The sequence below is a fragment of the Aedes albopictus genome, chromosome 2 (assembly GCF_035046485.1).
Source record: "Aedes albopictus strain Foshan chromosome 2, AalbF5, whole genome shotgun sequence".
NCBI lineage: Eukaryota > Metazoa > Arthropoda > Insecta > Diptera > Culicidae > Aedes > Aedes albopictus.
This window is the reverse complement of record NC_085137.1, coordinates 222,002,874-222,014,618: the sequence shown is the minus strand read 5'-3', so window position 1 is coordinate 222,014,618 and position 11,745 is coordinate 222,002,874. Positions and strand designations below refer to the sequence as shown.

The following is an 11,745-nucleotide window of genomic DNA, read 5'->3' as shown; positions in this document are numbered from 1 at the left end:
GGAGCTGCAGCGGGTATTCTTGAAAACAAATTATGGATGGATTTCTTAACAAATCCGTGGATGAACTCCAAGAAGATTTTTTGAGATAATTTCTGCTTCCTGTATGCATTCTTCTAAAACTATCTTAAAGAATTCCAATAATAATCGCTGGAATAGTTCCTCGAAATCTTCCGGTAATCCTGGAGAAATTCGTGGGTGCATCCCATGAAAAGATGATGGAAACATTTCGGAAATTTCTGAAGGAACTACTGAATAAATTTTTCAAGAGATCGCGAAAGAAAATTCTGAAGAAATTACCGGAGGAATTCCTCGAGCAATCCGCCCACCCGAGCAGGAGAAAATAGCTGAAGAATAACAAACTCAGGTATGGAAAACCGAATACCTACAACCTGAATGAGGTATTAAGAAGCCCTGCATAAGAGGTAAAATACCTAAAATAATAACTGATGTGTTTCCTGTGCATAACACGCGAATAATGACTTCAGGTATGGTAATACCTAAATAATAATCGGTGATTTTTCCATACAAATTGCGATTTTTCCATAGTTGAATAATACCTCAATCAGTCCTCAAAACCAAAATAGTAACTTGTTGAGGTATTCTATCAATACCTACAAAATACCAAAGTAAGTTATTTTCAATACATGGACAACCGACCAATACCTGGTTTTGGTATGATACCTGACTTTGGTATACTCCAGTTATGTGTCAGTTATTCGTTCCTGGTCGGGCAGCCAACACAAAGCCGTATATGATGTAGAATAGGATGCGAAAGTGGAGGCCATATGCGTACATACTTCCATTTTACCGCGTGTAAAGTGTACGCATATCGCCTCCACTTTAGCATCCTATTCTACATCATATGCGATCGTGTGTTGACTGGGCGTGGAAGAGTTCCCGGAGTAATCCCTAGGAAAATTCTTGGAGAAATCCTAGGAGGCATTTCTGGATGTATCCCAGGAGAAATTCCTGGATGAATTCCTGGAGGAATTTTTGAAGGGATTATTGGAGAAATCATTAGAGGAATTCTTGGAGAAATCCCTGGAGAAACGTTTGAAGGACTAACAGTAGGATTTCCTTAAGGAACACCTGGAGAATATCCTGGTTGAATTCCTGGAACAATTCCTGGAAGAATTCCTGGAGTAATCTCTAGAGGTAATCTGGAAGGAATCCCTAAGGAAATTTCAGGAGGAATTCCTAGAGGAATTTCTGAAGAATCCGGGGAGGAATCTCTAGAAAAATCCTTGGAGGAATTCCCGGGGGGATTTCTGGAGGAATCCCTGAGGGATTTTTGAAAGTAGGAGGAGGTCTTGGAAATTTCTTAAGAAATTCCTGGATGAGGTTCTGGAGAAATCCCTGTTTGAATTTCTGGAGGAATTCCTGGAAGAATCACTAGAGAAATACCGGGAGAAATCCCTGGAGAAATTTCTAGAGGAACCCTTTGAGGAATTTTTGGAGGACTTTCTGGAGGGACCCTTAGAGGGATCCCTGGAAGGATGCCTGAAGAAATTCTTTAAAAAATCCTGGAGGAACTTCTGGACAAATTCCTGGGGGAATCCCTTGAGAAATTTGAAGAGGAAACCGTGGAGGAATTCCTGGAGAAATCTCTAGAGGAATTCTTGGAGGAATTTTTTGGAGCAATCTCTGGAGAAATTGCTGGAGCAATCCCTGGACGAATTTCTAGTGAAATTTCTGATGGAATACCAGGAGGAATCCCTGAAGCAATTCATGAGGGAATTCCTGAAGAAGTTCCGGAATAAATTCCCGGAGGAATTCCAGAGGGAATTCCTGGAGTTATCCCTGAAAAAAATCCTGAAGGATTTCCTGAAGAAACTCTTGGAGAAAATAATGTACGAATTTCTGAGCGTACTCCTGGAGGAATTCCTCAAACAATTCCTGAAAATATCCCTGGAGGAATTCCTGAAGAAACTCCTGGGGTAATTCATGGAGGAATTATGTGAGGAAATCCTTAAGGAAGGCCTAAAAAAATCCATTTAAGGAATTTCTGGGGGAACTTCTAGATGATCTCTTAGAGGAACTTTTGAATGAATGGCTGTAGGAATATCTAGAGGAGTGCCTGGACGAAATTCTGGAGGAATCCCTGGCGGAGAATTTCTTAAAAAATCACTGGAGCATTCCCAACAGGAACCCCTGAAGATATTTCTGGAGGAATGTCTGTAGGAATAACTAGAAGAACTTCTGGAGGAATCTCTATTGGAGTTTTCGAAGGATTTTTTAGAGGAATCCCTGCAATAATTCCCTGAAGAATTCCTGGAAAAAATCTTAAATTCGCGGAGAAATTTCTATAGTTATTCTTGGAGGTATCCCTAGAGGAATTTCAGGAAGAATTCATGAAGGAATTCCAAGTTTCTGAAGAATGCCCAGGAGGAGGAACTGATGACATCACAGAAGGAATTCTTGGAGAAATTCTGAAGGAATCTTAAGAAGAGTTCACGAAGGAACTCCTGTAGGCATCCCTATAGCAGTTCCTTAAGGAATCCCTGGGTAAATTTCTGAAGAAATCCCAGGAGAAATCCCGGAAGCAATCCCAAGAGGAATTCCTCCAATTTTGTTGTTGTTGTTGGACCATTTCCGCCAAGCAAAGGACATCGCTACTGCCTTACGGCCATTGATCGGTTCTCTCGGTGGCCTAAGGCGTTTACCATATCGGACATGACTACGCCAACGATTGCTGCAGCTATAGTCTCCGGATGGATTGCTCGGTTTGGTGTTCCAGCCAACGTCTCGACCGACCAAGGAGGGCAATTTGAGTCATCGCTGTTCTCCGAACTGACTCGCGACCGGGTGGTCGATATTCCACTCCACTACCGCTAGAAGGAAACCTAGTCTAGGAGTACTGTAGCATCATCAGCTTCATTCGTGTCGCATCATCAATCGGTGCGACATCCACAGCATCCGCGACCGAAAGGTCGTCCACTACACCGACCCGAGCAGAGGAGAATATCAAATTAATAACTACGAAATCGCATAATCTGTTTTTATATCTTGTTTTGTTATTATTTATTTATCAAGGCATAGCTTTTCCATAACACATTTTGTTGGACAATCTCATTTTGTTAAAATCAAGCTATTGATATACATTCACTCAATTTTATTCCAATAACATGTTTTGTTGAAGTACAAGTTTTGTTATTGTTATACTATTGATCAACAATAGCACAACAGTAACAAGTTTTGAAATCAAAGCAACAATTCGATAATAATGACCTGTCCTTTTATTTTGTTCCATTTTTATATTCAGTTAGGACGGAAATTTCTGATCTAATCCTTTGAAAATTCCTTTAATAATATTCGGAAAAACACTTGGAAGTTCTGGAGGAGGCCTTTGATACCCAGGAGAAGTATTCAAAAGAACTCCTGACGCAATCTTCCTAGAGATTCAAAAAGTAATTCTTCTGAGCAATTATTAGAACTCTTGACAAAATCTCTTAAAAAACTCATCGAGAATTTTCCTGGTGAAATTCTCAAAAAAAAAATCAGAAAAATCTTAAGATGAAATTCGGGACAAATAATCACGGGAAATTCTGGAGGATTTCCTGGAGGAGCCTTTGAAAATCTGGGTAGTCTAAGCTAGAAATCGAAAGATAAAGAGTAGTTCTTTCAAATGAGGAAAAATAATTACTGTTTTATTAGGAAACCCAAGAGTTCTGGAAAGTCAAAGTAAAGCCATTTGTATGAAAATTTCACTTTTTTGAGCTCCGTCCCAAAAGAATTATATCCCTTTTGGGATTATAATTCACTTAATTACGGTTTTGATATTATAACAAATTTTGCTTTTCGCTTATTATCAATAACATATTAATATCAAAATTTGTTATTGGAATATTTTCAAAATTCACTGTTATTAAGTTGTTATTGAAACTCACAAAACAAGTTATTGAAATGGTTTTCCAAGAACATTTTTTTGTTATGTTATTTGTTTTTTTGCCGCTTATGACAGACAAGTTTGTAACATAATATGTTATGTTAATAACTTAAAAATAATCGATTCCATGATTCAGTTATTTTACCCAAATAACACAGCTCCTTATGCTTCTGTTATTCCCTTCTGCTCGGGGACGACTATCTATAATAGTATCTACAACTGCTCTCAAATTTCTTTCGAAACAACACACTATTGTACCTCTCATACCATCCACACTTACAATAGCAGACAATGTATCACTGATTGAATTTTAATAAACCGAACATTATTAGTATTAGCTGTACAACTCAATTGGTGCACGCACACCGTCTCTTTTCGACCGAGAGAAGCCCCATACAAATTGTTTGTACGCTAAAGGAGCAACAAATATTTATTCGTGGACTCACAGAGCAACAGGGGACAATAAGTGAAGTTGACAATACAATATCAAAAATCAATCAAGCAACTGATATCACAACTGAATGAATTTAAATGAGCTAGGAATAGTTATTTGTAATTTAGAAAAAAAAATCAAAATGGAAGACACACCCATAAAGTGGCTTTCTTTCGAAAAACATGGAGTTCGTCCGTCAAGGTAACCAATTCGGTAGTTTTATTGAAGGGTTTCTGGAAAATTATGTTCTCAATGTTTAAAGATTAATCTGGTTGCAGTACTAAATAGCAGTTTACAATCGGTAAGTCGTGGTAATCTGGCAAATTGCAATTAGCAGTACATTACATAGTTTACATAGTACGTTTCATTTACAGTTGCCTCTCAGCCAATGAAATCATGTCTCCTTTCCGCGTCTAATAGTACTCGTATTCTCTGTAGTTCGATTCAAAAATAAATATAATTTCTTTGTAGTTCTATATCACCCTGTGTTTTGTATGTTTTCGCAAGTTTTCGAAAATTTTAATTTCTAACGTCATTTATTTAACACTTTTTACAAAACTTAAGTATAATTACGACACGCACTGGTTTCGTTTCTTTGCATTATTTTTTCATCTTGTTCTAAACTGTTACCGTACAGGTAGCTTTTGGTATTGTGTGTTTATGCAACGTAACATCCTGCCGCTAGTTTTTTTTTGTTTGCTCACTATGTTCATAAAATAAAATAGATAACTTCAACCGCTACAAAGTGTACCCACACTAGCAGATCTACTGCTGCTGCAGAAGGAGGTTCTCCAATTCGTCCGCACTTCGCATCAGGAACGCTGCACTTTCCCGGTAACCGGTCACCAGCTGCTTGACGGCGGTTATTTCGGCGCTGTTCAGCTTGTGTGCCAGGATAGGTCGCTTCATTGACAGATCGGTGGGTGCTGAAAGGGATAAAGGGTGGTGTTACTTAGCTGTTTAGGGGGGATAGGAAGCCCACAGGAGGGAGTCGGTTGATTGCATCGCTTACCAGTACCAGTAGCGGACATGGTTGTACTCGTGCTGGTGGAGTTGGTGGCCGAGTTCATGAAGTTCTGGTAGTGTTGAGAGCGATTGGTGAAACCGGTGTTGTAGTCGTGGAAGTTGGATATTGTTGGCACGGTTGTAGGAATGGTGGGTGTGGAGCTGGCACTGGCACTTGGGATGTTTCTGTGGAAACAAAAAATAATAGAAAGGAAAGTTGTCATTAATAATCACGTTGTTGGCTATTGAAGTTGATTTGAGAGTGAAGACAACTATGCTTCTGTAAGTTGATTAGTGTAACAGAATGTTTTCCAATTGTTTAGTAATATTTGTATGAATCTCATTTAAATATTACTTTCATAATGTTTATTCCAGGTGTTCACACTATAATCTTGATTTGGAATAATAAATTTAGATCGTTCTTATTTTCCTATAGAGTTTTGATACTTCTACGCAAAATTTCTAGAAGTTTCCGCCTACTCGGAGTATCTGTATGCCTAAGAGGATTAGGCTCTATGGATGTCATTAGTTGATTATTGCTCTTATCCTAATGAGATTTATTCAGATATATTGGATGTTGTTACAGTACAAATATTGTAGAAGGTTGAAAAAATCACCGCTTTTTGGATGCTGTTTAGGCTCTTCTTCCATTCCAACTAGTCTTGATACATCAGAAGAGATTTAGGGACAGCTCCAGCCGTCGAAAGAACACTCTAGAACTTTACGGACGTCCTCCAGATGCTACCTGCATCAATTCCTCCACCAGGCCGTGATACTTGGTTATCTTGCCGGAGAACATTGTAGATATATCTATTTTGCTGAACCGGGACCGGTTGGCACTTGTAGTAGATTACAAATATGTTGCCTATATTTACCTTACCGGTCACTAAGGCCTGACGGACCTCTGCTGTACACAGGAGTCGTCTCCATTACACTAGGTCCATAACTGTGTGTCTCCAGTTCCGTACTCTGCGAAGAGTCCGTCAATCGTCCTCCACTTGATCGACCCACCTAGCTAGCTGCGCATTACGTCTTCTTGTACCGGTCGGATGGCTCTCGAGAACCAATTCCTTCAATTCCCGTCTTCCATCTGCACTCCGCCGTAGATGGAACGCAACACCTTCGTTAGAAAACTCCAAGGGCGCGTTGGTCCTCTGCACGTAGGGTCCATGTTTCATGTCCATAGTGGACGACCGAATCAGCATTTTGTAGATACTTAGTTAACTTCGTGTTATGGCAAACTTTATTCGATCGTAGAGTTCTGCGGAGTCCAAAGTAAGCTCGATCTCCTGCCACAATGCGTCTCTGAATTTCTCTGCTAGTGTCGTTGTCTGCGGTCACCAGTAAGCCCAAGTACACGAATTCTTCAACCATCTCGATTTCATCACCGTCGATAGAAATTCGGGGTGACGGGCGTGATGATTCCTCCCTGGAGCCCTTTGCCATTATGTAATTTGTCTTAGAATCAATGACTAATTCGATTCGCCTGGCTTCACTCTTTAGTCGGATGTGCGATTTCGCCATCGTCTCAAATTTCCGAGCTATAATATCAATATCATCGAACTTCGTGAAAATCGTCCCACTCGTGTTTATCCCCGCTCTCCTTATTACACCCTCTAACGCAATGTTGAACAGCTAGCACAAAAGACCATCACCTTGTCGTAACCCTCTAAGAGATTCGAAGGGACTCGAGAGTGTCCCTGATACTCGGACTTCGCACATCACTCGATCCATCGTCGCCTTGATTAATATTTCTCTTCTTCTTCATTATGGCTTTACGTTCCCACTGGAACTTGGCCTGCCTCACTTCAACTAAGTGTTCTTTGAGCACTTCCACATTTATTGATTGAAGGGCTTCCTTTGCCTGCCATTGCATGAATTTGTGTATTGTGAGGCAAGTACAATGATACACTATGCCCAGGGAGTCGAGAAAATTTTCCCGACCAGAACGGGAATCGAACCCGCTCTCTCCGGATTGGCGATCCATAGCCTTAACCACTTGGCTAACTGGAGACCCTAGTTGATTGATTAATCGTATCAGTTTATCCGGGAATCCGTATTCGTGCATAATCTGCCATAGCTGTTCTCGATCGATTGTATCATACGCAGATTTGAAATCGATGAACAAGTAATGTGTGGGCACGTTGTATACGCGGCATTTATGCAACACCTGAAGGATGGCAAACATTTGGTCCGTTGTAGCGCGTTAACCCATGAATCCACCCTGATATTGCCCCACGAACTGTTTTGCGGTGATAGACGGCGGCATAAAATTTAAGAGAATATCTTGTACGCAGCGCTCAGTAGTATGATCGCGCGATACTTCCCGCGATCCACCTTGTCGCCCTTTTTGTAGATGGGACACACGATACCTTTCATCCACTCCTCCGGTAATGCTTCCTCCTCCCAAATCTTGGTAATGACCCAGTGTAGTGCTCTCACCAGTGCTTCTCCACCGTATTTTAGTAACTCGCTTGGTAGTTGATCTGCTCCAGCGGCTTTGTAGTTTTTAAAATAGCCAACCTCCTCCTCAACCTCTTGGAGGTCAGGGGCTGGAAATCTTTCGTCCTGCGTACGTACTCCTAAATCTGTTACCACGCCACGTTCGGTGCTTTCAACGTCGTCATTGAGGTGCTCATCGTAATGCTGCCGCCACCTCTCGACCACCTCACGCACGCTCGTGAGAAGATTTCCGCGATTATCTCGGCACATGTCGGCTTGTAGCACTAAGCCTCTGCGCGACGGGTTAAGCTTCTCGTGGAACTTTCAAGTGTCCTTAGCACGTTAAAGCACTTCCATCGCTTCGCGATCTCATTCTTTCTGCTGGCGTTTCTTCCACCGAAAGACTGAGTTCTGCCTGTTACGCGCTTGTCTATAACGTGCCTCATTCGCTCTCGTACGGTGTTGCAGAATTCTCGCCCATGCTGCATTCTTCTCGTTTTTCAACTGTTTACATTCGCCGTCGTACCAGTCGTTTCAGTGATTCGGAGTCGCGAAGCCTAGTGCTGTAGCCGAAGTACTACCTATGGCGGATCGGATGTCCTGCAAGCCATCTTCAAGTGTAGCAGTGTCAAGCTGCTCTTCCGATCGTTGGACCCCTGGTAGCTCCTGCGCGTAGTTTTGAGCCACTTCTACGTTACGCAGCTGCTCGATGTTGAGCCGCGGCGTTCAACTTCGATGCGTATTAATAACCGTCGAAAGTTTTGAGCGCATGAATACAGCAACTACACTCTCGTGCAAAAGTTTGGGGTCACCCCCTCAAAAACATGGAAATGTTTTTCGGTCATATCTCAGACATCTTTCATTTAATCCAGTCGATCTCAGACTCTATCGAAAGATAAAGAGTTAGATTTGATTCGTAGGTACTTTTCACAAATGTTTTATGAAATTTTTAGAATAAAAAGTTTACCTAAACTTTCATGTTTTTCCTAAATCTGTACGAAAAATTGTTTTCCGTGTAATTCAAAATTGGGTCGGCCAAATTTTAAAATTAAAGTTGCATTAGAACCCTATTTCTATCCTCTGTGAGAGCCATTCATTAGATTTTAGCGGAAAAAAATCAGAACATAGTTTAAATTAGTATGGATTTTATATACCATTTTCTACCTTAACTTAGTCTAGAGCTTAGTTGATGAACATTTCATAACCATTTCTGTGTCTTACCATTCAACTATCAAAGAAAGAATTGAAGTTGCATCGAAAAAAAATTTGAACAAAAATCCGACTCAGACTTCATTTGGAAGGTGACCCCAAACTTTTGCACGGTGACTTGTAAACTTAACTCGAAAATTTTAATTATGTTATGAATTTTTCGGCTAAAATCTAATGAATGACTCTCAAAGAGGATTGAAATTGGGTTCTAATGCAACTTTAATTTTGAAATTTGGTCGACCCAATTTTGAATTACACGGAAAACAATTGTTCGTACAAATTTAGGAAAAACATGTAAGTTTAGGTAAACTTTCTATACTAAAAATTTCATATAAATTTTTTGAAAAGTACCTACGAATCAAATCTTACTCTTTATCTTTTGATAGAGTCTGAGAACGGTTGGATTAAATGAAAGATGACTGAGATATGACCGAAAAACATTTCCATGTTTTTGAGGGGGTGACCCCAAACTTTTGCACGGGAGTGTATGTAGTGAACCGATTCTATATTTGCACTGCGGTATGTGCCGACTGTTTTTTTTGTTTTGTTTTTATTTATGTGTATTAACATAACGCTAATTCTACACTTGCCGACTGGTTATATCCGAGAAGACTTTACCGTCGATTGAAATGTGGTCGATTTGGTTTTCTGTTTCATGGACGGGTGATCCCCAGGTAACTTTATGGATATCTTTACGAGGAAAGAAAGTGCTTTGGACTTGGACTAGCGAACCACTTGGGCAGCGGCCGGTATTTTGGGTACTCTTCGCTTCAACCAAGCCAATTCCAAACCAATTGACTTGAAATTTTGTACCCGGCTAGATACTATACGTATCTCATCGCGTATGGCAGAAGATATGTGGGACTCCTGGTAGCTGCGTGGACCCAGCCAACATACTATAGTATATGCTTCTTTATAGAATTATCAAGTGTAGGCGATATACGTTAACTTTGCACACGGTTTAATGGAAGCATGTACACATATAACCTATTCTACATCATATAGGATAGCGAACCACTAGGGCGGCTGGTATTTTGGGCACTCTTCGCTTTAACTCAGTCAATTCCAAACCAATTGACTTGAAATTTTGCACCCGGCTAGATACTATACGTATCATCATCGCGATCTAAGAATTGTGTCAATTGGTTCAGAATTGACTGAGTTATAGCAGAAAAGTGTCCAAAAAAGGACCCCTGCCGAGATAGTTCCACTTCCCTACGGCTTGGCTGGGTGGTTTTCTAGCACCATGTTGAAGTATTGCGACATCCGCCCGTGAATACCGTGAACTTTTTTTGTACTAATGGTTCAGCACGAAATCGGGTTCTGGTGCAGCCTAATTCCTGGTACATCAGAGATCCTCACGTATATCCTGAGCGGATACAAAGGCCACTCCAATACAGTGCACAGTGGAAAAAATCGACCCAAAAAACGGATCTTTTGACGCCGCTGGTTTCGGTACGTGAAGTTGACCATTTCTGACGTAAAAAATACGAAAAATCGATTGGAGCTAAATTCATTCGCCGCACGGCACGGGAAGTGGTCCATTTTGCCCTATTTTGCCCCATAGAATTACTTACTTCGAAACGAAGCATTTCCGGCACATGATGCGTTCGACAAAGATTTTTTTTGTAATGATCAGAGGCATTGATTGCTAAGAAATTAGTAGTTCGCAACTTATCCGCATTGGTGGCGCCACAATCGCACTTGTTAGTTTTACGTCCTGGAGACATCGCGTCTTGGGCAAAGTTGTCCATTTTGACAAAATAAGCAACTTTTCTTAGACGTTAAAATTCCACAGCCTACTGTTTTGGAGTTATTGTAAAAATAAATTTATGTAGTAAAAATCAGTCTTTTGGTTTTTTACGAGAATATGTGAATTTAGAATATTTTCTGTTGCAGATATGTCAAATATTAACTTTCGGACAGAAGTTGGTGGAGTATTAACATGAAAAATTGAAGAAAAAATTAAAATATCTAAAAAATGGTGTAAATTTCAAATTATTATGACTCACAAACCGCAAAAATCGTAACTTGAAATTTTCAGCAATCAATACACATCAATACTAGGCAAACTGTCAAAAATTTGAAGAGGTATATTTTAATGTTTTTAATATATTTGACCTTTTGTAATAGTTTCGTAAAGGTGGTGCCAGCGTCTAACTTTTGACCGTGACACTATAGAGAGTTGGTTTCTTCGAGAAAGTTATTTGTTTTCACAAAATGAACAACTCATTCATAGGCGTCGAAATTCCATGGCCTACTGTTTTCAGGTTATTATTAGAAAAGCATTGTTTATGTTTTTGAAAGAGTATATATTCAGAATAAACTACATCTGCCAATAACTCAAACATAGTTTGTTTAGATTGTCTCTAGGACGTAAAACTAAAAGATTAGATAGTGGCGTCACCTATGCGGATGAGTTGCGAACTACTTATTTCTTGACATTTAATGCCCCTGATCATTACAATAAATTTAGTCCCAGACGTCATCTGCCGCAAATGCTTCGTTTCGGAGTAATTAATTTTGTCCCGCTAGATTGCGATCTTGGCCCTTAGTGCAATATACATGCGCTGGTAGGTGGAACCTAACACGACACACGTTATGTCTGAAAACTAGCAGATTATAAAAATTGAATGTACATCGGATTTCTTTCCACAGAATGTTAGAATTTATGCTATATTAGCATATGCAGAAAGTTTTAAAATATTTTATTGGGGAAATTTTGTTTTTTTTTTCATTTGTTTATGTAAGGAAAAATAGTCACCGATAG

At 40.0% G+C, this 11,745-nt stretch overlaps 1 protein-coding gene across 5 annotated transcripts in view; it reads right to left on the bottom strand.

Annotated features, from left to right (window-relative positions):
- Positions 1–4,515: 4,515 nt before the first annotated feature.
- LOC109411260 (nucleolar protein 4) overlaps positions 4,516–11,745 on the bottom strand; it is a 217,872-nt gene continuing 210,642 nt past the window's right edge. For all 5 annotated transcript variants that reach the window (XM_062851178.1, XM_062851177.1, XM_062851181.1 and 2 more), the window contains exons 11-12: positions 5,332–5,510; positions 4,516–5,245 (exon numbers count right to left, since the gene is read on the bottom strand). In XM_062851178.1, coding sequence (XP_062707162.1) covers positions 5,085–5,245; positions 5,332–5,510 — 340 coding nt within the window. In that variant the 3' untranslated portion in view covers positions 4,516–5,084. The remainder of the gene's footprint in view (positions 5,246–5,331; positions 5,511–11,745) is intronic.